We start from the raw sequence: 27,201 nt of genomic DNA, 5'->3' as shown, positions 1-27,201 counted from the left end.
CTTTTGTCAATCGTGGGATCTTTAACGTGCACACCCCAATGTAGTGTACACGAAGGGACCTCGGTTTTTCGTCTCATCCGAAAGACTAGGAGTGTGTGCAGAAAGCAAGGGATTCACTCTTTCACAACACATACAAGCCTGACAGAGTTATTTGTTGAGTCCGTCTATCGGGAACTTGTTAGACACCGGGTTCAAAGGAATAAAAGGCTGTATCCAAGACTTGCTGTAGATATAGTTTATAATGTGGTGTGTGAGGTTCTATATATATATATATATACCTCCTTAGCTCTGAGAAAAGTATCTCTTGTATGAGAGACAGTCTGTGATATGAGGCAGATTTAGAGAGCTTTGGAGAAAACTGAGTAATTTGATGAGAATCTTTAAAAAAAATAATTAGGCAGAGCGCTATTTTATGCATGTAAACATATTTTCTGTTGTATGCATTTGGAACGAACGCTTCCCTTTGTTACTCAGAAGGGGGCGGGGATGTAGCTCAGTCGGTAGCGCGCTGGATTTGTATCCAGTTGGCCGCTGTCAGCGTGAGTTCGTCCCCACGTTCGGCGAGAGATTTATTTCTCAGAGTCAACTTTGTGTGCAGACTCTCCTCGGTGTCCGAACACCCCCGTGTGTACACGCAAGCACAAGACCAAGTGCGCACGAAAAAGATCCTGTAATCCATGTCAGAGTTCGGTGGGTTATAGAAACACGAAAATACCCAGCATGCTTCCTCCGAAAGCGGCGTATGGCTGCCGAAATGGCGGGGTAAAAACGGTCATACACGTAAAATTCCACTCGTGCAAAAAACACGTAGTGTACGTGGGAGTTTCAGCCCACGAACGCAGAAGAAGAAGAAGAAGTTACTCAGAAGACAAAATAAGGTTTTAGAAGAGTCTTGAGATGGAGGACCTCAAACAGAGAATTTGGTGTTTTAATGTGTAAGACTCAGTTCCCCCCCCCCCAAAAAAAAACAAAAAAAAACTACATGTAATAGTGAATAATTTGTTTTCTCAACAGCCTTTGAAGGGGATGATGAAGACGAGGCAGAGGAGGGACAGAACCGTGGCTACCTGGCAGCAGCTATGAACTTTGAAGCTGGCTATTTTGCATGCGACTGTGTGTGGCGGAAGCTCTTTTTCCTGCACCCTCGCCTCAAGACAGGGTCTCAGCGCCAGGGGATGAGTCGCGGCTTGGTCAGTCTTCGTAGCATCCTCAACAAGTTTGCCGTCGGCAACCGTAAGAACATGTTCGTCATCAAGGAGACGTCATCAGGCAACGTATTCTACCTCAAGTAAGATGATCGTTTTAGTTATCTGTACTTTGGTGATGACTTTGACTTGTTGTTGTTGTTGTTGTTGTTGTTGTTGTTGTTGTTGTTGTTGTTGTTGTTGTTGTTGTTAGCCTTTTGGCCTTTATATTATATGATTTTATGGTAGTGTATGGATTTATGATTGTTTCCACACCAGGACAAATACCAATGGCTTTTATGCTATATGGCGGATAAAATTCTTGTTCTTCTGTTCTTTTTCTTGTTGCTGGTGTCTGGGGCACCTCTGTGTACATGCATATGTATTGTTAGGATCCCATGTTCACATTTTAAGGCATAATGACGCAGAATAAAAAAATGAACAAAATACAGTGGAACCTCCCTCTTAAGACCTACACAAATCTGAGAAATTCAGGTCTTAAAAAGTAAGGAGTCTTAAAATGGGGGTAAATTTTCACAGGTTATGAAGAGAAAGTCTGAAAAAGCAAGGCTTAAAAGGGGGGGGGGGGGGGGGGTCTTAAAATTGGGGTTTCATTGTAATGGAATGAAAACAAATTGGAAAAAAATGGGCAGTGCCTTAAAGTAATTACTGTAGGTTTGGTTTTGCTTGTGAAAGCCATTTTAGCAGTGTGTCACAGTGTGTACCATTTTTTGTGTACTAGTTGTTCTGTCTTTTTACAGGCTGAAAGAGTTGACGTCGTCCAACCTGTACGATCCCCTTGGCATTGACATTCAGGCTGATCTGGAGACCTCCATGTCTGGTCAGTTTGCTTTCCTCATTGTGATCCTCATCCCTTAAGGCCTTCCTTAATTGAGCAAGAAGTTGACTGTGCAAAGACTTCGCAAAGTCTTTTGACTGAAAATGTTGTGCCAAAGCCTGGCGAAGCAGTCCACTTTGCCTGATTAATATCAGGCTTTCAGGATTGAAAGATGTACATCCTTGAAAAGATCATTGTTTAAGTCCTTTGCAAAACATTGGTACAGTATTTACAAGGTCAATACGAATACGAATACTTTATTATCTCATACAGAGAAATTTCGAATACGAATACTTTATTATCTCATACAGAGAAATTTCGTCAGTTAACTTGTATTGTTTTCTGCTGATTAATTATAATCACAGATTTGGGATTTTTTTTTTTGGGGGGGGGTGATGGTCATGGTGATCATGATTTATTTTGTTTTGCTTGTTCTGCTGAAGTAAAACTGAGAGATTGTGTGTTCTTTTAAGTCACAGTGTAACGAGCATCCAGTGTTTGGTGATGTGTGTGTATTTTGCAGAGCTGTCACTGAGCTCCCACTTCCAGACAATGAAAGCAAATGAGCCAAGCAAAATGGAGGCTGATGTGGGTTTGATATGTGTGTGTGTGTGTGTGTGTGTGTGTGTGTGTGTGTGTGTGTGTCTGTCTGTCTGTCTGTCTGTCTGTCTGTCTGTCTGTCTGTGTCTGTCTGTCTGTGTCTGTCTGTCTATCTGTCTATTATTTCTCTTTTGATAGCAATTTTCTTCGTGTTCCTTTTTTTTGCCTTTTCTAATTACAGGAATATTTATGCAGTTGTATACATTTTTCTTTTTTTTTCAATTCATTTTCAAAGCTTTGTTACATTTTTGAAAACAAGATTGGTGCTTAAAATAATACTGATGATTGTGGTAGCTCATGCACTGGCGTCAGGTGTAACAATTTCAATGCTTCTTGTTTTGAGAAACGAATGTAATCACGGAATATATTCAGAAGCATATGTAACGAATATTGTGAAAATAAAATCTTGACTGTGTTTGATTGACAGACGCGGTCAGAGGGAGACACCACATCTCTTGCTTCAGGCTACAGCAGATTTTCCTCTCGCATTGAGGACATGGTGGAACTCACTGTGCATGGCATAGAAGAGCCTGGTACGTTATTTTTTTCTAATATCTAAACATCTTCTTCTTCTTCTTCTTCTGCTTTCATGGGCAGAATGTTTGGTCTGTTCCAGTGTCTTTTAAGAAACAACTGTCTGTCTTTTTGCGTTTTGTTGTTGGGATTATGATTCTCACGAGCACCATATGCTGCGTGCTGTTTCCATTGTGAAATCGCTGTACAGTGGAACCCCCACCCCTAAGACCTATTTTTTTTTTAAATCGGGTCTTATAAAGGAGGGAGTCTTACTCTTTACAAAGGTTATGAAGAAAAAATGTGAAAAGGAAAGGGGGGGGGGGGGTGTTGGGTTTAAAAGGGGGGTTCCACTGTACTGCAATTGCAGTGAGTGGGCAGGATGGTTTGCCTGTCCAAGTCACAGTCTTTTCAGTATCAACTGTCTCTCTTCTCTTTTTAATGTCGTTAGGATTGTGATATTCACGAACAACCGACCAAGATGGCACAGCAGAGTATGCAGCGTGCTGTCTCTGTTGTGAAATCGTTGTACCAATATTGATACAGTGGTGCCTGCGATGTGTGGCCCCTCGGATGAGAGGACACCTCCCTTAAAAGGACAAATTCTTTTGTCCCTTCTTCTATTATCTCCACCAAAATATACCTGTCATGACAGGCCACCTGCAATGTAGGGAAGCTTTTGGCTAGTCCCAAGGGTGTCCTTTCATGGCAAGTACCACTGTATAAATTTGAGTTTGCATCTCTGTGCTGTGTGTTGTGTACCAGGCAAGGAGATCCAGGAGGACCTGATGAAGGTGCTGCAGAACAAGCTGGACGACACAGTGCTGGATGTCATCTCTGTCATGCTGGCACGCAACCCACAGTGCAAACTCAGGCCTGATGATGTGCAGGTAACAACTAGTTTAGAGAGGTGGGGGAGGGGGTGAGAGAGAGAGAGAGAGAGAGAGAGAGTTTTTCTGAAAGTTTGCATGTTTCTATACTACGCTTCATATAAAAACTCTGCAAATGCGTTTTAGTACATATCTTTGTGATGAGGCCGTTTATTGTAAAACCACTTATGTGACTGGAAAGGTCATTCATTCCCCTACCATATTCAGTGAACAGATTGATTTTCTATGAGGTAGTGTTGTATACAGTGGACTATATCTATATGTCTTATTGTCTATGTTTTGCTCATTTAACATCTTCAAGTTTTGTCACACTGGCTCTTGGCATTCCTAAGAAATAAACATGCTCAGAAGCCCAAAATCTCCTCCCTCCTTATCTAAATGTTCCCCATTTTCCTTTGAAAAGTTGATGTGACCAGCCAAATGATTGTCGACTTTGTGTCTCCAACAGTTCATCCAGTGTCCAGTGCAGGATGCCACTGAGACGCTGCAGCTGACCATCCCTAGTCACGCCATGCCCTTCCTCTCTGCCCTTCTCTACTACCTCAGGCAGAACCTGCTGCAGTTTCTACACACGCCCAACTTCCAGGAGGATTCACTTGACTACCATTTTCACGTAAAAAGAATACTTTGGGGTTGGAATCATGAATACACGCATGCAGGGGAAAAAAAATGGGAAGCGCCGTACGGTATGGCAGCTCGCTTTCCCCAGGAGAAAGCAGCCCGAATTTTCATGAGGGTAACCTCACAGGACTATATGAACCTTATCCTTATCCTTGTGTTTATAGTATTTTAGTCTTTCTCTTTGTCTGCCACTCATTCTAATTTCTCTCCTTCTTTGTTTCAACCATGCTATTTTTTCTTATTTTTGTTGTTGTTAAATGTCTTTGATGATTTCATATCCTGCTTTTGAGAAAAGTCGAGGCAGCACAGTGGGGACTTTCATTTTTCAATCAAATTGTTTGATATTTTGGTAAAACATATGTTTTATGCAAATTTTGTCCATTTAATACCTAGACAGCATTGTCGGGTTAGGTCGGCCAGTACTCAGTCTTCGTCAAGACTTTTTAGTTCATTTTTTTGTCATTGTGAGATTGACTATTTTGTGTGTGCTTTAGGACTTCATTGAAGGTCAGTGGCAGCCCATTACCAACGATCAGGTGTACCTGTACATCAGTCCTCAGGCAGGTGGACGCAAAGGTAAAATCGTCAACATCTCCTCACCTTAGCATTTCTGTCTGAAGGGTATATAGTTGTACATTTGATATAAAGTAAAAAGAAAGAAAAATAAGAAAAAATGGAAAAGACAGAAAATAAAGTGAGGTGTCTTCAGCTATTATTTGAGTCTTAACTGAAGTTATGGCAGGATTTTAGTGTTCGTCAGCCTAGAAATAATGACATCATGGAGATTGAACCTACAGGCCTTGTTGGTGTTCAGTAATTTGCTTTTTGTTTTCCTGTGTATTTGTTGTCCCGAAGAAGCCTCCATAGGCGAAAATTCGACCTTGTCTTTGTGCTGTCTTTGTGTTGGTGAGTACCCATTTCTTTTGTTTTTCAACTTCTTCTTTGTGTTTCGTTAAAACAATGATGTGTGTGTCAACAGGCATGGCGTGTGTGAGCTGTAGTCTGGTGGACGGCCGCGGAAACTCTGTGCGTCTGCTGAGCTGTCCCTGCCCGTCACGCTTGGCCGCATCCAACCTGCCCACTGCCAATGAGTTTACGCACATGGTGGAGACCTGTGTCCACGAGCACACCACCTGCAGAGTGGGGCCAGGTAAAGTTATGATTTGTCAGGAGAAAGAGCGCAGCTCAGCTTGCTTTCACAGTTTGATCAGCCATTTAAGGGGCTACAGTGGTAACCCCTAAACAAAATGTGAAAAACCAGTTCATTTCACATCAAAATCAACACTGATGACTCTGTATAGCAGCACCTGAAAAGGAGTTACATGAAACAGCTGAAAGCAGTGTCATATATAGAACGTAAAAATTATATGCATCTAACGATTCACATTTTCTGCTGTGATACACCTGTCAGAATTATCACCTGTAAACCATTCTGTCACTCCCCTCTCCACAGGACCCACAGCCTTGGTCCAGTTCAGGATCTGGCAGCGAGGTTCGCTGGACATGCGGCAGTTGAAAGACCGCTTGACCAGTGCAGTCGGTCACGCCCTGTGTGACATCGTCATGGAGTTCACGCTACTGACTGCCCCTGTGTGCACCACACCGCGAAACCTGCAGGACATCAAGACACTGCCAGTTACCTCCCTTCCCAGCTCTCCTGTCACTGTGAAAAGTAAGTGATATTTTGAGGATTTGAATCTATTAAAAGATATGCAATGGATGATTTTTGAATAACTAAGGAAGATGAATGTGTTTTGAATCAAATTTGGAAAAGGATCGGTTCGAGATCTTGGGGATGATGTTGATGATGATTTTGGAATTTCACTCTTTTCTACAAAGATTAAAGAGACAAGCTCGGGTGGGTGAGTGTAGAGGGGGATGGGATAAGCTGTTGAAAAGGATAAAGTAAAAAAAGAAACACGATATGAGAGAAGAGTAGCATAGCATTTCTGACTGTGATCCTGTATTAACTTGTTAACAATGATTTAATGAGAGAAAAAAGTGGGTTGGTTCTGTGAAAATGAATGCTCCGCCTGTATACAATAATTATTCTTCCACTGAAAAGTACAGGAAAACGCAAAGAATGGCAACACAGAGAAACCTCTTTGAGCAAAAAGTGACAGTCCGTGAATCTGAAGTTGTCTCAGAGAGGGTTCATGAGTGCTGAGAAAGACACTGAAAACACTGAAGCTTATAAATGAAGCTTATAGTTATAAAATCAGTGTTGTCAAATGAGAGTTTGTTGACTGTTTTTCTACAGAAGTTATTGTGGCTCCACGCGGTAAGTGAAGTGCAGGTTTCCCCTCCCCCGGCATGCTATTCGCGTGTTAGCTTTGTTTTCTTGTCTTCTTTGTCGCTCGATCGATCAGCAGCTTACGGCAAATTCTGCAGCTATACATCAGCTTTGCCAAATAAAATGATTCATCAGGATTTGATTTTTGGCAGCTTTTTTATTTTGTATAAGCCAGTGATCTATTTGTCATTGTGATTTTCATCCATGCTGTCTGTGTGTTTTTGATTCATCCATTCATCCCTTCACCCAATCCCTCATTGTGCCTGTCGGTCTGTTTATTCATTCATGATCTGTCTGTACATCCATCCATCATATTGCTGTTCATCAATCTGTGAAAGAATCTGTCCCTCCATCTGCCAATCCATCCAACATTGTATCTGTCATCTATCTGTGAAAGAATCTGTCCCTCCATCTGCCAATCCATCCAACATTGTATCTGTCATCTATCTGTGAAAGAATCTGTCCTTTCATCTGCCAATCCATCCAACATTGTATCTGTCATCTATCTGTGAAAGAATCTGTCCCTCCATCTGCCAATCCATCCAACATTGTATCTGTCATCTATCTGTGAAAGAATCTGTCCTTTCATCTGCCAATCCATCCAACATTGTATCTGTCATCTGTCTGTGAAAGAATCTGTCCCTCCATCTGCCAATCCATCCAACATTGTATCTGTCATCTATCTGTGAAAGAATCTGTCCCTCCATCTGCCAATCCATCCAACATTGTATCTGTCATCTATCTGTGCACCACCCTGCCCATTCATTCAACCTAGTATTCGCTTATCTATCTGTCTGTCGTTTCATCTATCCATCCACCTAGCTATCTATCGATTCATCCACTCACCCATCCAGCTGCCCGGCCATGTCATTTATAAACAGCAGTCCCTGCAATGTACGGCCCCCGGCGTGAGCGGACACCTGACATGTACGGACACATTTGCTCGGCACGGAGTGTTTTCCTTCTATATTTGCCCCCCCTTAAACGGACACCTGCAAAACGTGGACGCGGACACTCATTTTCGGTCCCAACAGCAGGTCATACCTCCAATGTACGGACAGACCATCGTCAAATTTTCACCACAACAAAATCGATAACAGAGCAGTCCGGCTCTTGGTACAAAGATCACAGCCGCAATGGCGTGACGACAGTCACTGGTAACTTGAGTGCACCTGTACCCATCAGGAGGGGGGGTAGTTTTGGTCAGGAGTGGAGTACATGCGAAGATGCCAACATGAAACTGCACTGTGCTCATTATTCTTGTCTGTTGGACGTAAACAACAGAAACCACAGTCGATGAAGGTCCTGAGCGAAAGAGAGTGAAAAACCGGCCACAGTTCTCAGCATCGTGTGTCTGTGTGTAACCTCTTTCATTGACAAGATACTCTTGTTTCCCCTCAGCCTTGACCAGTGAGTCGGTTGCCTAATCTGTGAACCCTTCAGTTGTCTTGCTTTGTCAAAAGTTACGACACAGTCAACTGGTTTTGCTCTGAGTGAACAGTTGGAGCTGACCTCTCTGGCCACAGCCCCAAACAGTACATGGCTGGAGGGAGTGAGAGAGAGAGGGAGGGAGGGGGAGGGAGGGGGAGGGGTAGCTGGCTAAACTCGGTGGGGTGTCCGGTGTCACTGCTTGTCAGCAGGAAGAGCATTGGAGAGAAATAGAGAGGTGTACTCTTCCACACAATTTCCAAGCATCAGTTGTCACGGCTTGGGGTAGGCATTTAGTGAGGGAGAGTGAGAGCTGTGTTTATGTACAGTGTATTTCCGACTAAAGAGTGAAAAGTCACTGCCATGCCACATGATCGGCATGCAGTCAATAAAGCCAGACAAGATGAAAATAAATTACATGATTATGACATGCAGCTCTATCTGCTGCTATTTATTCAAACTGGTCTTCAAGCTTATTCTTGCAAGGCATCTGCACACGCTCCTCTGTGCTGTGTTTGTGTGGCTGCTTTCGTATGTCAGTGTGTTCACTGCCTTGAGGATTTATTTTATCTCTTCTTTTCAACACTTTTCATACAAATCATTTTTACAGAACGTTTAAAGAAGTATTAGGAGTTTATTGTTTAGCAGCCGTGACAAGAAGTAATTAGCATAGACTCAATGCTGTTGTTTGTGTGTCTCTGTGTGTGTATGGGGGAGGGGGTGGTGTGGTCACCCCTCCCGTGACCGGACACCTGCAATGTACGGACAGTTTTGCTATGGCCCAAGGGTGTCCGTTCATGAGAGGGACTGCTGTAATGCATTCACATACATTCATGACTCTATCTTCCCCACACACCGTTCTATCGACGATCCATTCATTCGCTCATCAGTCTGTCAAATCCCATGTGCACACCCACATTCATATTGACTTATTTTCATACATTTACATGCCCACCAACCAACTCACCCATCCATCTATGTGTCAGTCGATCAATATCCACACACCTATCCATTTTCATGCTTGCACAGACATGTTGGGTTACCTTACACTGAGCTTTCCGTCTTCTACCTGTCGACCGGACCCTTTTCAGCCAGCCAATCGCCAGTTTGCCTTATTCAGCCAGCCAATCGCCAGTTTACCTTTGAAAACAGCAAGCTGCCTTATGAGCCGGCCTGTCTGCTCATTCAAACATGACCATTGACTTCTTTGATTTTTTTTGTAAACTTAATTTTGACTGTTCTTAATAAGCTGAGTAGGAATTTTATGGTCACTATTATCCATACAATCAGCACAAATACTTTGAGTTTGAGGCATTCCAACTTAGCTAGCACAAATTAACTCATTTAGAAGGGAAAAAACCATTCTGTTGTATTTGTTAACATGCAGTCAGCATGTGTAGAAAGAGAAACCCGGCTCTCTTTTGTGAATTAATGACGTATGCTGTCAATGTCTACAATGGATTAGAAAGTTTGAAATTGTAGAACTTTTGAGTTCAGATTTATTGTTTGAATCAGTGTGGTTTTCATTAACATAATCTGACATGTAGCATTTATTGTTTTTCTTTCATTCATTTGAGGGTGGATATTTGTTTAAATTTATAGGTAATAGCTTTCCTTTATTTCATTGATTTTGTTTTGTAGTTGAACTAGCACAGATTTAGTTTTCTTCAGTTGTTATAATACTGCATGGAATATTAAGTTGACAGTGTAAATGTAGTGTCCATTAGTTATGCAAACTGTTTGGATTTTATAGGGGTCAGTGGATAAATTATAGACTGTGAGTTATGATATAAATCAGATTTTTCATGAAGAGTCAGATAGCAAAAACAAACCATGCAATTCTGATAGCGAAGACACGTAAGGTGGTCTTATTAGGAATTGGACCCTTATTCTGCCATGGGATGAACTGCAGTATCATTAAAAGGAGTAAACAATGAATGAGGCAGAGCTTACCGTTATGAATGAAAAGATATGGTAACATGAAACATGTAAAAGTAACAGCATTCATTATTTTTGGGTTTTTGTTTTTGTTTTTGATGTGTATGTTTCCAAGACACTAGCTTTACTTGCAGCATGCAATGTTTTCTGCTGTTCATTCTGTGGGCAATGGCAACAACAATAACAAACAAACAAACAACAACAACAACAACAAATTGTGATAGTGGCAACAGTAGTTACATTTTGTTTTTACACATATTCCCCAGTTAGTGTGAATCAAATCTGAAACAGATGAACAAACAATTACAAAGCATGCTGGGACTATTATTACAAAGCCGAACAAACAAAATCTAAACGCTACACAGACGCTGACATTAGATAATAATAATAATAGTAATAATAAAAATAATAATAATAATGGTAATAAACAACTTTTCTGTAGCTTGTCCCATCAATTGGCTCCAGGCGCTTTACAATTTCATTCCTAAATAAACTATCATCAACCCTTTGTAATCACTTGATTCAACCCTGTGCAGAGGAGCCAGAGAGGAAGCCAGCACTGGGCCGCAAGATGTCCGACACAGTGAGAATCAGTCTCAAGCCCATTCCTCAGTCTGCCTCCCCCTTCCAGACACTGAGAGACACCTTCACTTCTCGTAGCAAACTCGGCTCCCCAGCGCCAGAGAATGCACAGGTAGGTTCGAACTTTGAAAGGACTGTGGCTGCATATGGTCATGAAGTAGGATGACTTGTGCCTCACAGTGCTTAAAAGGAGGGAGTCTTACAAATATAGGTACATTTATAGAGGTTATGAACAGAAAATGTAAGATCTTAAAAGGGGGGGGGGGGGGGGGGGGGGGGGTTAAAAGTGTGTTGAATGTTTAACTACTGTACCACACTCATGAAATCCCGTTTTCAGTCCTTTGACTGGTCACAAGTGCAGAACCAGACAGATCATTCCCGAGTGGTGTCAGCGTCATTGCCTAGCAACAACCAATCAGACTTTGAGTGTCAGGAGCTGCAGGAGCTGATAGCGCAGTACGACAAAGGGGAGAAGGGATCGCTGCACCCGGCCTTCGCTTCTCTCATGGAGCCATGGCTGCACTTCTGTCAGAAGAGAAGTAAGGCTGCTGGGTAATTGAATATCTGGTGGTTGTTATCGTTTGTGCAAAAATGGGAGCATGCCCTGTGATGGTTTTAGCGTGAAGGCGTAAACAACACTTATTATCATTTGTGCTGAAAGGTTCTGTTCAGCTTAGGCCATTAGTGTAAGATTTTCTTGAGTCTCAATGTTTTTCCACGTAAGCATGTTGATTTGTGCGAACAGGGACTGCTTAGTGTGGCAGCGTGTCGGTGTACATAATTTGTGACCCTCCACCACGAAATGAGTCGCATGTCACCGTTGCATGATTTTCATATTTTTACATTTTCCTAAAGAGTTTTTTATGCTCTATCCAGTGGTGAAAACCGTTTTAGAAAAGAGCGAAAACTGTTTGAGTTATACGCCTGTGACTAAGGTGATCCTCCCACTGTTACCATACACTCCCCGGACTTATATTAAGCCTAGCGCAGAACCGCGCGAGGTGACATGCGACTCATTTCGTGGTGGAGGGTCACATTTGTTCTTTGTGAGTGACCATGCAAATACTCATGGGAATTTGTCTCGTGAGTTATGCATACATGAATAACATTTAATTAAAATGTGTATGTAGAAGCTGCATTTCACTTTCCGTTTTAATGCACAACTCTACAATGTGTTTTTTTCAATGCATAACTGTATAATGTTTTCAGACATGCCAAGCGTGAGTAAGATGGAGATGAGCATAAGGGCAGACCACTCCGTAGAGTACATTCTGAAGGAGTTGCAGAATGCGCTGCCCAGCCTGGGCGTGAAGTCACCGCTGCGCGTGTTCAAGGTCCTGCACTACGCCACCCTGGATTCCTCGCCTTTCAGCGTACCTTTCTACCCGTGCAAACCACAGCCCTCGGTTGGTTGACCTCACTCTTTGGTTAATGTTGCTTAAAAATCCACTTGTGCAAAAACTTGACTGAACGTGGAAGTTTCAACCCATGAAGGAAGAAGGAGAAGAAGAAGAAGCAGTTTTGATTTTTGTTTTGTTTTGATGAATGCAGAATGCAGAGTGATAGTTTCCTACAGAACTGTCTTTATCTGATTGACAAGTATGCATTTTTTTAAAATTTGGTTAAAACAATTGGCTGCGGTCCAGACTTACCTCTACACCATATTATGCAATTTATGAACAGGTAAAACAATACTGCAAGTAAAAGCCTAAAGTCATGCATCGATCATCCAGTCCGTAAAACATCCTGCACAAATCTGTTCCCATATATGACAACGGTTTAAAAATGACGAGAGAAAAAATGACTTGTGTGCATTGGGTGTGCAAAGATACTTCTTGTGTTTCTTAGAGCCTGGAGGAACAACTTGAGATGGCGATGGAAAGTGTGGGGTCAGATGTTGGGAAGATCAAGTGGACAGCAGTGGTGCGTGACCATGACCTTTGGTGTCTGACCGTGTCTCCAGAACCCACCGAGTACCAGCAAACACAGACTGTGCCTTCTATGGCTGAGTTGAGAGGTATGTGTGTGATGGTTGAATTAAGAGAGGTGTGTGTGTAATAATTTGGAGGTAGTAGGAGAGAAAAGGAGGTGAGCAGGGGTGGGAGGGAGGTGGAGGAAAGGTTTGGTAGCAGTCAGAGAAGAGAGTGAGGGAGAGAGAGAGACAATGACATAATGACAACTCTTTCTTAAACGAGGGTAATAGATTAAGCAATGATCTGCTTTTTTACATCTAGCCCTCACCTTAAAGAGGGACTTAATAATTAAAAAAAACCAAAAAACCCAGAGATAGAGAGAGAGAGATTGTGTGGTTGTCTCTGTTTCTTTCTCTGTGTCTGTGGGTCTGCCAGTGTACCCTGAATCGAGCGAGTAGCTGCAGCCACAGACATACAATCTCCTCCCTGGGGATGTGCTGATGTGTTGTAGTCATTGTAAATGCGTAAAGTTGCAGTGCGCTTGTTCATGCTTATGCTGACTTTAGATGCTTTTTGGTAATGCATGTCTACAGATACGCTTGCTGTCTTTTACTGTGGATGAAAGTTAGCAGGGGAGACAAATCCGCTGTTGCTTTCATTGTTATTTTTTCTCACTTCAGGATTTCAGAGCAGCCAGAAGTTCACCCCAAAGTGCTATGACCCAGCCAAGGACAGGGACAGTTATGAGGCCCTGACAGGGATGAACCAAACTTTTATTCCCAGGCAGAAACTGCTCATCATGTTCGCCTATGAAAAGAAGGTGTGTCTCTTATGTGCAAATCTTGCAGAGAATTAGTAGAATTATGCTGTTGTGACTTGTGTTTGTTCGTTCATGGGCTGAAACTCCCACGGCTTTTACGTGTATGACCGTTTTTACCCTGCCATTTAGGCAGCCATACGCCGCTTTTGGAGGAAGCATGCTGGGTATTTTCGTGTTTCTATAACCCACCGAACTCTGACATGGATTACAGGATCTTTTTCGTGCGCACTTGGTCTTGTGCTTGCGTGTACACACGGGGGTGTTCGGACACCGAGGAGAGTCTGCACACAAAGTTGACTCTGAGAAATAAATCTCTCGCCGAACGTGGGGACGAACTCACGCTGACAGCGGCCAACTGGATACAAATCCAGCGCGCTACCGACTGAGCTACATCCCCGCCCCTGTGACTTGTGTAAATGAAAGCAACAACTGTGTGTCTTAATTGAAAGGTGAGATGGTTCGTTGCACAATTGTTGCTGGTACGATGATGTTTAGATAAGTCCCCTGTTCTATATCAGTGGAATTTCAGGCATTTCTTGTTGATTTTCTTTCTTTTTTGTGTGTGTGTGTGATTTGGAAAGTGTTCTGGTTGACAAACAGCAAGTTAAAAGTGTGTGTGTGTGTGTGTGTGTGTGTGTGTGTGTGTGTGTGTGTGTGTGTGTGTGTGCATTTGGGTGTGTGTGTGTGTGTGTGTGCATTTGGGTGTGTGTGCATGTGTGTGTGTGTGTACACATACACACAACAGTGTTGAATCAAAATATGCTAGATTTGTAGCATGAAAGTCTTTGCTTGATTTTAAGTACAGACCTGTTGAGGGTTTCCTAGAAAATCACTGTCAGTGTTACTTAAAAACTCATTGTCATGCATTTAACTTTAAGGCACGTGCACCTCTCATGATCACGAAACCTTTGATATTCTTAATGTTTGACTTGTTGCAGTTTGTGGTGTACATGTACAACTTTGGCAGTGAGGTGACGTCAGGTGTGGACAAGACGGTGAAGCGCATCGTTCACTGGCACAACGCTCGCTCACACCTCCTCAACAGCTTGCTCAGTCAGAAGATGGGCCTCTTCCGCCACAGCTGTTTCTCTGAGCTGCCCTTTTCACAGGTTGGGATGATGCTCGTCTCACCCCCCCACCCCCCAAATTGTTTTGGTGTAGACTTTACTTGGAATATGAAAATAGCTTGATTCACTGGTTTTAGGTTTTTCACTTTGTTGTTGTAAAACATCGATTGTCATTTGTTTCTTGGCAGCCTTTGAAAGTCTCAGTTAGGATATAAGGTAATGGCTCATTGTTACTCCACCCCCCCCCCCCCCCATCCCAAAGACAGGAAAAGCCCCCCCCCCCCACCCCCACCCCCAATTTTTGTGTGTGTAGACTTTACTAGCAATATGAAAATAGTTTGATTCACTGGTTTTAGGTTTTGTTGATGTCATCCTAACTTGTGTATAGCTTCAGTTACAGTTGACGGAATTAAGTAGACAGTCACATGCTCATGTCTTTCCATACAAGTGAGACCAGGGACTTGTGAGCGCAATATGCGTTACATGTAAAACATCAACAATCTGAGGATTTTCTGTACCTTTATAGATCCACCTTAAAGTCTGTTAGCAAACAAGTCTACATCTGTCTAGAGTGGAACCCCCCTTTTAAGACCTCTAACAATCTGAGAAAATAAGGTCTTAAAAAGGATGTAAGTAGAGTTATAATGGGGGTAAATTGACAGAGGCTATGAACAATAGACTCCCTTCACATCCTGCGCATGATGAGGAAATGTAGGTCCATCATGCAGGATCCCACACACCCGGCTGGTCATCTCTTCCAGCCTCTGCTCTCGGGGCGCAGGCTCAGAACCCTCAGATGCCGTACGGCAAGACTCAGAAACAGGCTGTCCTGGCTTTTAATAACCGGTAAATGAACTCTACAGATTGTGACACGTTTTAGGATGCTCTAGGAGTATGGTTTTAGTAGCTGACATTGCATACTGTGATATATAGAGTGGGTTTTAGTATGGTGACACCACTGTGACACGATGAAGCCAGACTATGTTTTAGCAGCTGGTTATATTACCGGAATACACATCTAGTATGTTTTAGTAGTTTTAGTCGTTCTTTAACCACTGTGATGTGTTGGAAGAGTTTATTTTTATGTGCTGTTTTAGAGGTACATCTTATCAGTATGGAACATGTTCAGTTCTTACAGTAGTTGATAGTGGGGGGGGGGGGGGGGGGGGGATCCTATCTTATTCTGCGTACTTTTATTGTGGTTCCGATAGCTCTTAGAGTTTCATAGTTCTCACCATGTCTGTATAGTGTATGTATTAGTTACTGTGATACCAAATTGTCTTACCCATGTATGTATGATGCTATGCGACAGAGATGTATGAATGCTATTTATTTTTGTTTTTATCACACAGCAAGCTGCTTTCCTCGTGTATTTTTTATGTTCATTCATGTATTGTACACTTGGCAATAAATTACCTATCTATCTATCTATCTATCTATTTAAAAGTCTGAGAAAACAAGGTCTTAAAAGGGAGGAATTTGGGGGGTCTTAAAAGGGGGGTTCCACTGTATCTGTAAGCACAGGAGGTCAGTTCTCATTCCTTCAACAATGAAACCAACAGTCTGCAAAACAAACTTCATTTAACCTGCACCTACTGTCTCTCTCTCTCTCTCTCTCTCTCTCTCTCTCTCTCTCTCTCTCTCTCTCTCTCTCTCTCTCTCTCTCTCTCTCTCTCTCTCTCTCTCTCTCTCTCTCTCTTTTTTATCGCGTCAGGGTACATGGGATATTTACATCTCACCATGCACTCTCTGAACACATTATTTTTTTCAACAAAAAAAATTGGACACCACTTTACCTTTAATTTCACAATAACTTTAATTACAGATAATACGAACAGACAGACATTTCTCTGGACATTCACACATACATATACACATAAAAAAAATAGTGGTACTCAGCTTTAAAGTCCGTTTGGACAACACAGTCTATTTAAGGTTAGGATCGTTCAGCAATGTCCTGGATTCACTTCTGTCGTGTAGTCGGTCCTCAGGTTACCCAGTGATTGTTTATAGCACGGAAGCTAGTAACGTGAAGTCGTTCCAGGTAGAACACTGGAGAACTACAGGGATGGAATGATCCAGTGTGCTGTTTACTTGCTGCAAGTCCTGAATTCACGTCTGTCGTGTAGTCGGTCTTCAGGTTACCCAGTGATAGTTTATAGCACGGAAGCTAGGAACGTGAAGTCGTTCCAGGTAGAACACTGGAGAACTACAGGGATGGAATGATCCAGAGCAGACTCAGAGCGTGGACGATTCACAATGAAGACCATGGTATTTAAATAAATAAAGTTCAAAGTTCAAAGTTCTCTCTCTCTCTACCTACAGGAGGATAACCCCTACACCTCCACAAACGACATCGACAACCTCATCAAGTTCTCTGCCCCTCCCCGGGAGGTCAATCGGCGGCACAGTAGCATGACGACTGCTCAGTCTCGCAGCATTTCCCGCGTCTTGAACCAGTACCGACCCTTCGACGAGACCTACAAGAACCTGAAGCCGGCCAAACCCATGCACAAGAACGTGGTGACCTCACGAGACCATGTGGTGCGTCACGGCATGCAGGCTCAGGACATTCGCTCCAGGTATCGTAAAGGTGAGACAATCTGCCGAGAACCTTACCTGTTGTTTGAAAAACACTTACTTCTTGGGCGATACGACTTTTATGGCTGCAGTCATTTTTTTGTTTGTTCGATCAAATGCTTGCCTGTCAGTGTTTGTAAATGGCATGAGAATGTTAAATTGTTGTATTCAACATTTGGTTTCAAAATAATGTGCTTGATATGTGGTGAGCATACTGTTTGCCATCCCACCAAATTGAAGCAATGCACAGGGATTATCTATTCTTTTTTAGGATGTGAAAATAAATCTTTTAGTTCAAACTTCTGACATGCATGTGTTGTGCGGTGTCATTGCAGTTTTTATTTTTTTAAATTTTTGTTTTACCAAAATGATCATTGTGTCTTTATCATGGTTTTACAGATGCTGAACTTGTGATGAAGCTTCAACACATCTATGTATCCTGGCTACAGAAATCTGGTGCTAACCCGCCAATGTCTGTAAGTGAAAAAGGTTGAGGGTTGAGGGTAGAAGAAAGGTGGAGGGAGATGGGGGCAGGGAGGGGGTTGGAGGGAGAGGGGAAGGAGAGAGCTTTGGTGTTGTGTGTGGTGGTAGTGTTAGTGGTGACAGTGGTGATAGCTAGTGTGTGAGTGTGTATGTGTCTCTTTTGCTCTGCCTCTCTGTCTCTGTCTGTCTTTCTGCCTGACAGTTTGTTTGTCTGTCTGCCTGTCTGTCTGTCTGTCTGTCTTTCTAATGTTGATTAAGGTGTGCCTGTGAATGTGGGAGAGGGAGAGAGATTTTTTCCGCATATTTGTATGCCCATTTGACTTCTCTTTAAATCTACTGTACATCTGTACTAGCATTCTAAGCATGACTTTTTTTTCTGCAGGAATATCTCAACAGCTTTGATGTGCCAGCATGCCCATTTTTTCTCATGTTTCTTGCTCACTTTTCTCAGGAGGACTATCTGGATCTACTGAAGCAATCCTCGCGGCTGTTCCACTATTGTGCCACCCCCCTCCTCTTCTGCCCTCAGTGGCGACAATGTGTTCTGGATCAGAGCCGCAATCCCAAGGCGACTCCGACCCCACCCCCTCCCACACCGGAGAAAGAGCCTGTCATAGTTCCCAAATCGGTACGTTGCTGTTGTCTTTTGGTGTGTGTGTGTGTGTGTGTGTGTGTGTGTGTGTGTGTGTGTGTGTGTGTGTGTGTGTGTGTGTGTGTGTGTGTGTGTGGCTGAAACAGTTGTACACTGATGTGGGGTTTTCTCGTTGGTGGTGGACTTTTTATGCTTCTTAAAAGAAAATGTTGAAAGAGCGATGATTGAATTAGATACCAAAGAATGACAGTTTGGAGGATTGAATGACGCTGGGATTGGTTGATGTAGAATGAAGCTGGCATGAATTATGACAACAGAACTCTACAGTGTGTGCTCTACAGCATGAAATCTTGTACAGTATCACCCATGTGGTATCATAATGCTTTGCAATTCGCTTTGCATGTTTGAAGCTTTAATGAAGAGAACTCTTTGGTATACACGTAAATAACGGGCTTCTTTTCGGTCTGAGGTAATTGCAATGTTATCTCTTCTGTCTCTCGCACCTGCTACTTCCAACTCCGCCGCATCGCCACTATCCGCAAGTACCTCACCACAGATGCTACCGCCAAACTGGTCACTTCCACCATTCTCTCACGTCTTGACTATTGTAACTCTCTCTTGGCGGGTCTTCCCTCTTCTTCTATCTCTCGTCTCCAATGCATTCAAAATAGCTCTGCCCATCTTGTCTTACGAAAGAAAAAGGGAGATCATATCACCCCCCTCCTAAATCAGCTCCACTGGTTGCCCGTTCCTGCCCGTATCACATACAAAATCAACACTCTCACCTACAAATGCCTCCATGGTCTCGCCCCTGCCTATCTGTCTGACTCTCTCTCTCTCTATGTCCCTTCACTCAGATCATCTGCCGACTCCCTCAAGCTCAACATCCCCCACACCAAACTCAAAACAGCAGGTCAACGCTCATTTTCTTTCCAAGCACCTAGCCAATGGAACACACTACCTCTCCCCCTCCGTCAACAACAGTCCCTCGAATCATTCAAATCTGCACTCAAGACATTCCTTTTTTCCACATAATCCATGCATTCTACACTGCCCACCCCATCCCACCCTGAATAACTGTACATATTTTAATGGTTGATGGTGTGTGTGTGTTGGTGACTTTAAGTCTCCGTGTGTGTGAATGAGTGTATGTGCGCCTTGAGTCGCCTGTTGGTGAGATATGTGCGCGTTATAAATATTCGTATTATTATTATTATTATTATTATTACTGTCTGCACATATACCCGTGGCTGTGTATTCTTGGCTGCTTTGAAGCTTTAAGCTTAGATTACCTTCAAGTGTTAAAGGCAGAGTAAGCCTCCCGTAAACCATCACAGATACGGTCAGGCTTTTACACACAGTACAAACACCCTTTCATTTAAACACTCACCAATTGAGAACATCCTAGGTGCCCTCCGTAAAGAGCGAACAATTTTCAAAGAATTTATTTTTGCGTGGTTTATCTTACCCCTGAGCCATCGTGAACCCGTGTGATCCAGTTTTCCCTTTTCACAATGCAGTCGTCATAGTTAGTCATTTGAATGCGACTCGACGTGAGCTTATCTACAAAAGCACGTTTTTTATGCACGAAACAACGGCTGTGGTTCACAAGAACTCTAGCGATGGCTTTTGACTGTTGAGAGGAACGGCGATTTGCACTGATAAAACCGTCGTCTGCCACGACCCTTGCGTGACCCTGCTTCCGGGCTTTTCTTTTTTTTAAACTTTCACAACTTCGAATTGTTCTGATCTTGTCTTGATGAAAAACGAATTCTTTTATGATTAAAGAATGTTTGTGTAACAAGCTGTCAATTTATTATTTAGATTTTAAAAGTTAGGTCTAGCACCAAAACGAGGCGCCATTGTTGTAGAGGACCAAGTCCACGAAAATAAATTCTTGGAAAATGTCTCACGCTCGACAGAAAGCAGCCAGGATGTTCCCGTTCGGTGAGCGTTCAAATGGAAGTATGCTTGTACTGTATTTAGACGCTCGGGGAGCTCTGTGATGGTTTACGGGAGGCTTACTGTGCCTTTAATCCTTACTCTTGCTTTTACAGGCGCATTTATGTGTATTTGCACCAGCAAATGCTATCGTGGTCAACAAGAATGTGTTGCAGATTGCAAGCTTCTTCTTCTGTTTCTTTTCCACAAGAGAACTATTTCTGGTTTATTTTAATGTTTTGCGGCCATTTCTTGTTTTCTCTTCCAGCCAGTTTTCTCTTCTCTACTGACTGTGCCTAATACACCCGTGGAAGTGAGTCGGTGTTCATTTGTGTGCACTTTGTTGCAGCCTTTTCTTGTGTTGTTGCAAAAGCATGGATTCTGCTTAATTGCTTTTTTCCTGCATGACATTGACAGTTTGTTTAGATTAGTCAGTTTGTTTATAAGCCCCCCCTCCCCCCCCCCCCCCCCCCAATTTTTTATTTTAAATTTTTTACAAATTTTTTAATTTAATTTTTTTTTTAAATTCATCTTAGATCTGTATTGTAGTATACTGGTGTTACAGAGTAGTGTGTGTGTGTATGTGTGTGTGTGTGTGTGCATGTGTGTGCGTGTATGGTGTGTGTGCGTTTGTGCATGCATGTGTGTGCTCTGTGATTTTGGTAGAAAAAGGAAAGGAACACATACCTGTCAAGTACTTTTGGCCTCTGACCATAGTAAATGGCATAAGAAACCATAGTTGGGGATCAAAAACCATAGTTAATGCGTGGATCAGGATGTGGTTAAACGCACAAATTTGACTTCTCACGCATACACACTAAACCAATCAGATTGTTTTTCGCAAACTAAAAGTAAAACACATAAATTCCTTTCTACACAAACTGCTCTTTATTTACCACTACATGTAATACATTTACACTGCACTCTTGTTCGTTCATTTTTTTTCTCACTTGTCACTTGTGTTCTTTGTTGTATTCATCTGTGCAAATCTTTGCTTTGTCAATCATGCTGCCAGTCACCTTAAAATCATGACAGCATGCATCAGAGTTAATTTTGACCTGCAAGAAGGCAGTCAGTGTGTCAGCTCCCAGACTGTGATCCAGCACTTGAAGGTGTTGCAGGGTTTCACTGCCAAATGGAAATTTATTCAACATTTTCCTCACACAGGCCACGTAGAACTGGCGCACATCATGCCAGAACTTCTGTTGTGTGGCTGGTGCAAGCTCCTCCTCAGAAATGAATGAACGGCAGTCCATGCCAGCAAAAAAACCAAAAAAAAGCACCAAAAAAAGCTGAAAATGCGTATGGTTTGAGGTATACGACGTAGGACCCCAAAAACCTGTAAGAATTACGCAGAATGCGTAGGACTTGACAGGTATGGGAATATGTTTCTGCATTCTCCCACGTCACCCCTTAACCAGTCAACCACATCTGCCATCCTTTAGTATCAGTATAGAAATAACTTTCCTAGTAGTTAATCCAGACTTAGTCTTTCAGTTATATCTGCAGCCAGATTCACTTGGTAGGACACTACAGCGAGTTCAAATGAAGATAAACTTCTGTGATTCCCTCAAAATTGTTTTGCGTTAGTCTTTTTACAGTACTATGCAAATATGCAGGCATATCTCCTGTGGAAGAAAAAAATTCTTAAATGTACATCACATCTGTTTCGATAAAAAACTTTTTTTAAATGAAACATTGTTGGACTTGCCACATAACCTGATATAGTCTCATAGCAAGTAGCTGTTGGTCAGTTGTCCAGATTTATAGATTTGCAGAGAGTGTAGAATTTTATATTCTCCTGTAGTTAATTTTGATATTACCTGTAGCCAATGTTGTGCTAAAAAAACATCTTGTTTGCTAACAGACTTTAAAGTGGATCTTTGGAGGTACACTGCCATTAATTATTGTACATTGACATACCTCTATGTTAAGATTTCTCAAAATCTGAGAAAAGTTAGATCTCAAAAGAGATATCCTGTTACGGAAAGCCTTAAAACAGAGATTCCCCTGTAATGGAAACATTTCACTGACTAACAGATCAGAACTCTGTATGTTCAGAACAAAATGCTCTTACATGAAAGAATGAGTCATTACATGTATCTAACAAAACTCAATCTACTGCTCTGATTTAATTATGTCTGTTAGTCAATTGACAAATTCTGGCAATAACTCTGTTGGGTTTCTATGAGTTGTGAAAGAGGGAATATAGTCTCTTGATTTTAGTGAGACAAGCTTTCTACACGTGCTCCTTGTCCATATGTTTCAGACACACCCCTCGCTAGTGACTGGCCTATAATGTTATGTAGTGGGAAAGTTTGACTCACTAAAAGCAAGAATATTCAATCTTTCACGACCCATACAAACCCGACAGAGTTATTTCCAAACATCGTCTATTCTTCATTCTCATGACCTGGACGCTGCGAGCCACTCACTCACTTGACGTTATGAAGATTAACAGCTATTATCCACGGCCACGGCCATAGTGAAAGAGTTGGTGGTGTCTTTATTTAGAAACTGCGAGCCACTCACTGACACTTGACATTATGAATATTAACAGCTAACATCCACCGCCACGTCCATAGTGGAAGAGTTGGTGGTGTCTTTATTACTGGAGCTATCAGTTGACTTAAAAGGGATATTCAATTCAGTGGTAGAAATGGGAGGACCGGACCCCCCCCCCCCCCCCTCCCCAGTAAAGGAAACTTTCTGTTGTCCCTTTGTCTTATAACTCAACCCAAGTATGCCTGTCATAAACAGACACATGCAATGTACTGTCACTGATGCTATTGGGTCATCCCAAGGGGGTCCTTTCATCACAGGTACCACTGTAGTACAAGTCCAGTTCTCACAGTTTGGAAAGCACACCTTGCTAACATTTCACATACATGTAGTTATTTCTTGTGTCAAACTTGAAATGTCCATGCAATCCCAAAACAGACAGATAGACTGCTGACGTTCCAATGTTCAAAATAAAAAAACCAGATAGACTACTAACGTTCCAATGTTCAGAATAAAAAAACAGATAGACTACTAATGTTCCAATGTTCAGAATAAAAAACCCAGATAGACTACTAACGTTCCAATGTTCAGAATAAAAAAACCAGATAGACTACTAACGTTCCAATGTTCAGAATAAAAAAAACAGATAGACTACTAACGTTCCAATGTTCAGAATAAAAAACCCAGATAGACTACTAACGTTCCAATGTTCAGAATAAAAACAACAGATAGACTACTAACGTTCCAATGTTCAGAATAAAAAAACAGATAGACTACTAACGTTCCAATGTTCAGAATAAAAAACCCAGATAGACTACTAACGTTCCAATGTTCAGAATAAAAAAACCAGATAGACTACTAACGTTCCAATGTTCAGAATAAAAAAACCAGATAGACTACTAACGTTCCAATGTTCAGAATAAAAAAACCAGATAGACTACTAACGTTCCAATGTTCAGAATAAAAAAACCAGATAGACTACTAACGTTCCAATGTTCAGAATAAAAAAACAGATAGACTACTAACGTTCCAATGTTCAGAATAAAAAAACAGATAGACTACTAACGTTCCAATGTTCAGAATAAAAAACCAGATAGACTACTAACGTTCCAATGTTCAGAATAAAAAACCAGATAGACTACTAACGTTCCAATGTTCAGAATAAAAAAACCAGATAGACTACTAACGTTCCAATGTTCAGAATAAAAAAACAGATAGACTACTAACGTTCCAATGTTCAGAATAAAAAAAACAGATAGACTACTAACGTTCCAATGTTCAGAATAAAAAAACCAGATAGACTACTAACGTTCCAATGTTCAGAATAAAAAAACCAGATAGACTACTAACGTTCCAATGTTCAGAATAAAAAAACAGATAGACTACTAACGTTCCAATGTTCAGAATAAAAAAACAGATAGACTACTAACGTTCCAATGTTCAGAATAAAAAAAACAGATAGACTACTAACGTTCCAATGTTCAGAATAAAAAAACCAGATAGACTACTAACGTTCCAATGTTCAGAATAAAAAAACCAGATAGACTACTAACGTTCCAATGTTCAGAATAAAAAAACAGATAGACTACTAACGTTCCAATGTTCAGAATAAAGATAGACTGCTAACGTTCCAATGTTCAGATTAAAAAAACAGATAGACTACTAATGTTCCAATGTTCAGAATAAAAAACCCAGATAGACTACTAACGTTCCAATGTTCAGAATAAAAAACCCAGATAGACTACTAACGTTCCAATGTTCAGAATAAAAAAGACAGATAGACTACTAACGTTCCAATGTTCAGAATAAAACCCCCAGATAGACTACTAATGTTCCAATGTTCAGAATAAAAAACCAGATAGACCACTAACGTTCCAATGTTCAGAATAAAAAAACCAGATAGACTACTAACGTTCCAATGTTCAGAATAAAAAACCCAGATAGACTACTAACGTTCCAATGTTCAGAATAAAAAAGACAGATAGACTACTAACGTTCCAATGTTCAGAATAAAAAAACCAGATAGACTACTAACGTTCCAATGTTTAGAATAAAAAAACCAGATAGACTGCTGACGTTGCAATGTTCAGAATAAAAGAATAGATAGACTACTAATGTTCCAATGTTCAGAATAAAAAACCAGATAGACTACTAACGTTCCAATGTTCAGAATAAAAAAAACAAGAATGTTATTAAGTTATTAGAACATTTCATTAATGACAAAACAAAACGTCTTGTTCACAGGTAAGTCAACCCACTGGTCTTTGAAGTGGACGGACAGACAACCACTTATGGTACACTGATAATCAACTTAGCTTTGAAAGCGTTGTTGATGCTCATTTAGATTTCCATGATTTGCTAAACCACAAAGTTTGGAAGGTTTGACTGTCGTACTAAATTTCTGGGATAGTATGCAAGAGTCGATTTTAGAGACTTAAATCCAGGATAAACTCACATGTATACCCTCTGTGCAGTTTATCCCAGACTTTATAAGTCCCTAAACTCAACTCTGCATACCAGCTCAGGCCTCCAATTTCAGAAACTCTATTCGTGCAAATAATGTATATGTATTAAGCTGCCTGTTGTCGCTGAGGCACTGAACACAGTAAAGAAAAGGGCACGCTGTTCAAATACCATGGTCCTTGTCTGATGTGAAAACATATTTGTCATCAGACATACTTAGCTATGGTAATTGTACATTCTGGTAGAAATAAAAAAAATGTCTGATTTTATTAAAGGGGCCAGACTTGTCCAAAATCCTTTTTAACCCTGTTCTCAGCCCCTCATGTAATGTCATTAAGACCATGCACCCTGTTTCTTTTCTCAACTCATAGCGACACAGTACAGGCATGGGAATTGTCCGCCGAACGGCGGATTTCCGCCGAATGTTTTTTTTGTTCCGCCGAAAATGCAAAAGTGTCTGCCGAAAAAATAAAGGGGGGAGGCACACAAAAAAAGCACCGGTTACTTTGGCCTTTGCGCAAAAGCCCGCGAAAACTTTCCGTACTTTGTTCACGCACTGCTACCGCCCGCCTCAGTTATTGAACTTTTATGTTTGAAAGTAAACCAGATTGCACAGATTGTTACAAGTTACATTTTCCTGTTTGTCTCAACAGATCAATTTTTTTACAAATTTAAACCATATAATACATGTATATGTTTTTGTTCTTCAAAAAAGCAAAAATTGGTACATTTTTGTACTAAAATCTCTGATTCTAAAAACAGAATTTAATGGCAAACTTGGAGCTCAGATGACACCAGATTGCACCATCTGGGTTCTTTGGAGAAATTTTTTTTCCGGGGGGACATGCCCCCGGACCCCCCTAGTAAGGCTAGGCGCTTCGCGCCGTCGACTTGACGCTTTGCGTCTTCAGTTCTAAATGTTCCGCCTTTTTTACAGTTTCAATTCCCATGCCTGACAGTACTCTGGCATCTCTAACTGTGTCAGCGACATCTCTTACTGTGTCAGGGACAGCTCCCACTCTGTCAGTGACATCTCTCACTGTGTCAGGGACAGCTCCCACTGTGTCAGTGACATCTCTCACTGTGTCAGTGACAGCTCCCACTCTGTCAGCGACATCTCTCACTGTGTCAGGGACAGCTCCCACTCTGTCAGTGACATCTCTCACTAAATCAGCGACATCTCTCACTCTGTCAGTGACACCTCTCACTCTGTCAGTGACACCTCTCATTCTCTCAGCAACATGTCTCACTCTCTCAGTGACATCTTTCACTCTGTCAGTGACATGACTAACTCTCTCAGTAACATCTCTCACTTTGTCAGTGACATCTCTCACTCTGTCATATCTCCAGCGATCACGACACAGCTCAGGGGCTTCAATCAGCAGTCTGCGCGCTCGACGCTCCAGCAGTCAGGACGTTGGTCGCGCCAAGAGAACCAGTGACCCCTCCCCTGCCCCTCCTTCGGCTGCAGGGGTCACGTCTGCTCCTGGTGGGGTCGGGATGGGGTCGGATGTTCCCACAGGCCCTGGACCGGATGATTCCTGGCACCGTGACATCTGTCACAACTTCCTGATGCAGTACAGGAACTATCTCGTCACTGAGTTTGGTTTCATCAACATCAACCTTCAGCAGAGCATGCATAAAAGGTGGGTGGATAAATTTTGCCCTCTGATCCTCCAAAAGCGGTGTAATGCTTCCTAAATGGCGGGGTAAAAACGGTCATTCACGTAAAAACTTAAGAGTTTCAGCCGATGAAGGAAGAAAAAGAAGCACTAACTGCTCACTCTGAATTACAGTCTTACAACATCTGTCATGATGACAACAGTAACTGCTAGTTTCTTGTGTTATACACTCTGTTTGCCATGCTTGACTTTCTTAGCACAGTATACAGTGATCGTACAGTGGAGTCCGGGTTCAACGAATCTCAAGGGAGATACATTTTAGTTTGTTATA

The 27,201-nt window shown here is 41.9% G+C and overlaps 1 protein-coding gene across 1 annotated transcript in view; it reads left to right on the top strand.

Moving 5' to 3' along the window:
- LOC138967062 (KICSTOR complex protein SZT2-like) overlaps positions 1 to 27,201 on the top strand; it is a 122,884-nt gene that overhangs the window by 75,690 nt on the left and 19,993 nt on the right. The window contains exons 40-60 of the mRNA XM_070339520.1: positions 1,015 to 1,288; positions 1,946 to 2,025; positions 2,546 to 2,610; positions 3,050 to 3,155; positions 3,901 to 4,025; positions 4,474 to 4,638; positions 5,141 to 5,222; positions 5,626 to 5,796; positions 6,100 to 6,318; positions 6,907 to 6,927; positions 10,842 to 10,999; positions 11,225 to 11,426; positions 12,097 to 12,293; positions 12,736 to 12,904; positions 13,481 to 13,620; positions 14,559 to 14,729; positions 17,013 to 17,280; positions 17,667 to 17,743; positions 18,202 to 18,378; positions 20,552 to 20,596; positions 26,599 to 26,894. Of these exons, the coding sequence (XP_070195621.1) occupies positions 1,015 to 1,288; positions 1,946 to 2,025; positions 2,546 to 2,610; positions 3,050 to 3,155; positions 3,901 to 4,025; positions 4,474 to 4,638; positions 5,141 to 5,222; positions 5,626 to 5,796; positions 6,100 to 6,318; positions 6,907 to 6,927; positions 10,842 to 10,999; positions 11,225 to 11,426; positions 12,097 to 12,293; positions 12,736 to 12,904; positions 13,481 to 13,620; positions 14,559 to 14,729; positions 17,013 to 17,280; positions 17,667 to 17,743; positions 18,202 to 18,378; positions 20,552 to 20,596; positions 26,599 to 26,894 (3,208 nt within the window). The remainder of the gene's footprint in view (positions 1 to 1,014; positions 1,289 to 1,945; positions 2,026 to 2,545; positions 2,611 to 3,049; positions 3,156 to 3,900; positions 4,026 to 4,473; positions 4,639 to 5,140; positions 5,223 to 5,625; positions 5,797 to 6,099; positions 6,319 to 6,906; positions 6,928 to 10,841; positions 11,000 to 11,224; positions 11,427 to 12,096; positions 12,294 to 12,735; positions 12,905 to 13,480; positions 13,621 to 14,558; positions 14,730 to 17,012; positions 17,281 to 17,666; positions 17,744 to 18,201; positions 18,379 to 20,551; positions 20,597 to 26,598; positions 26,895 to 27,201) is intronic.

Source organism: Littorina saxatilis, linkage group LG5 (assembly GCF_037325665.1).
Source record: "Littorina saxatilis isolate snail1 linkage group LG5, US_GU_Lsax_2.0, whole genome shotgun sequence".
Taxonomy (NCBI): Eukaryota; Metazoa; Mollusca; class Gastropoda; order Littorinimorpha; family Littorinidae; genus Littorina; species Littorina saxatilis.
This window is presented reverse-complemented; position numbering and strand designations above follow the sequence as displayed.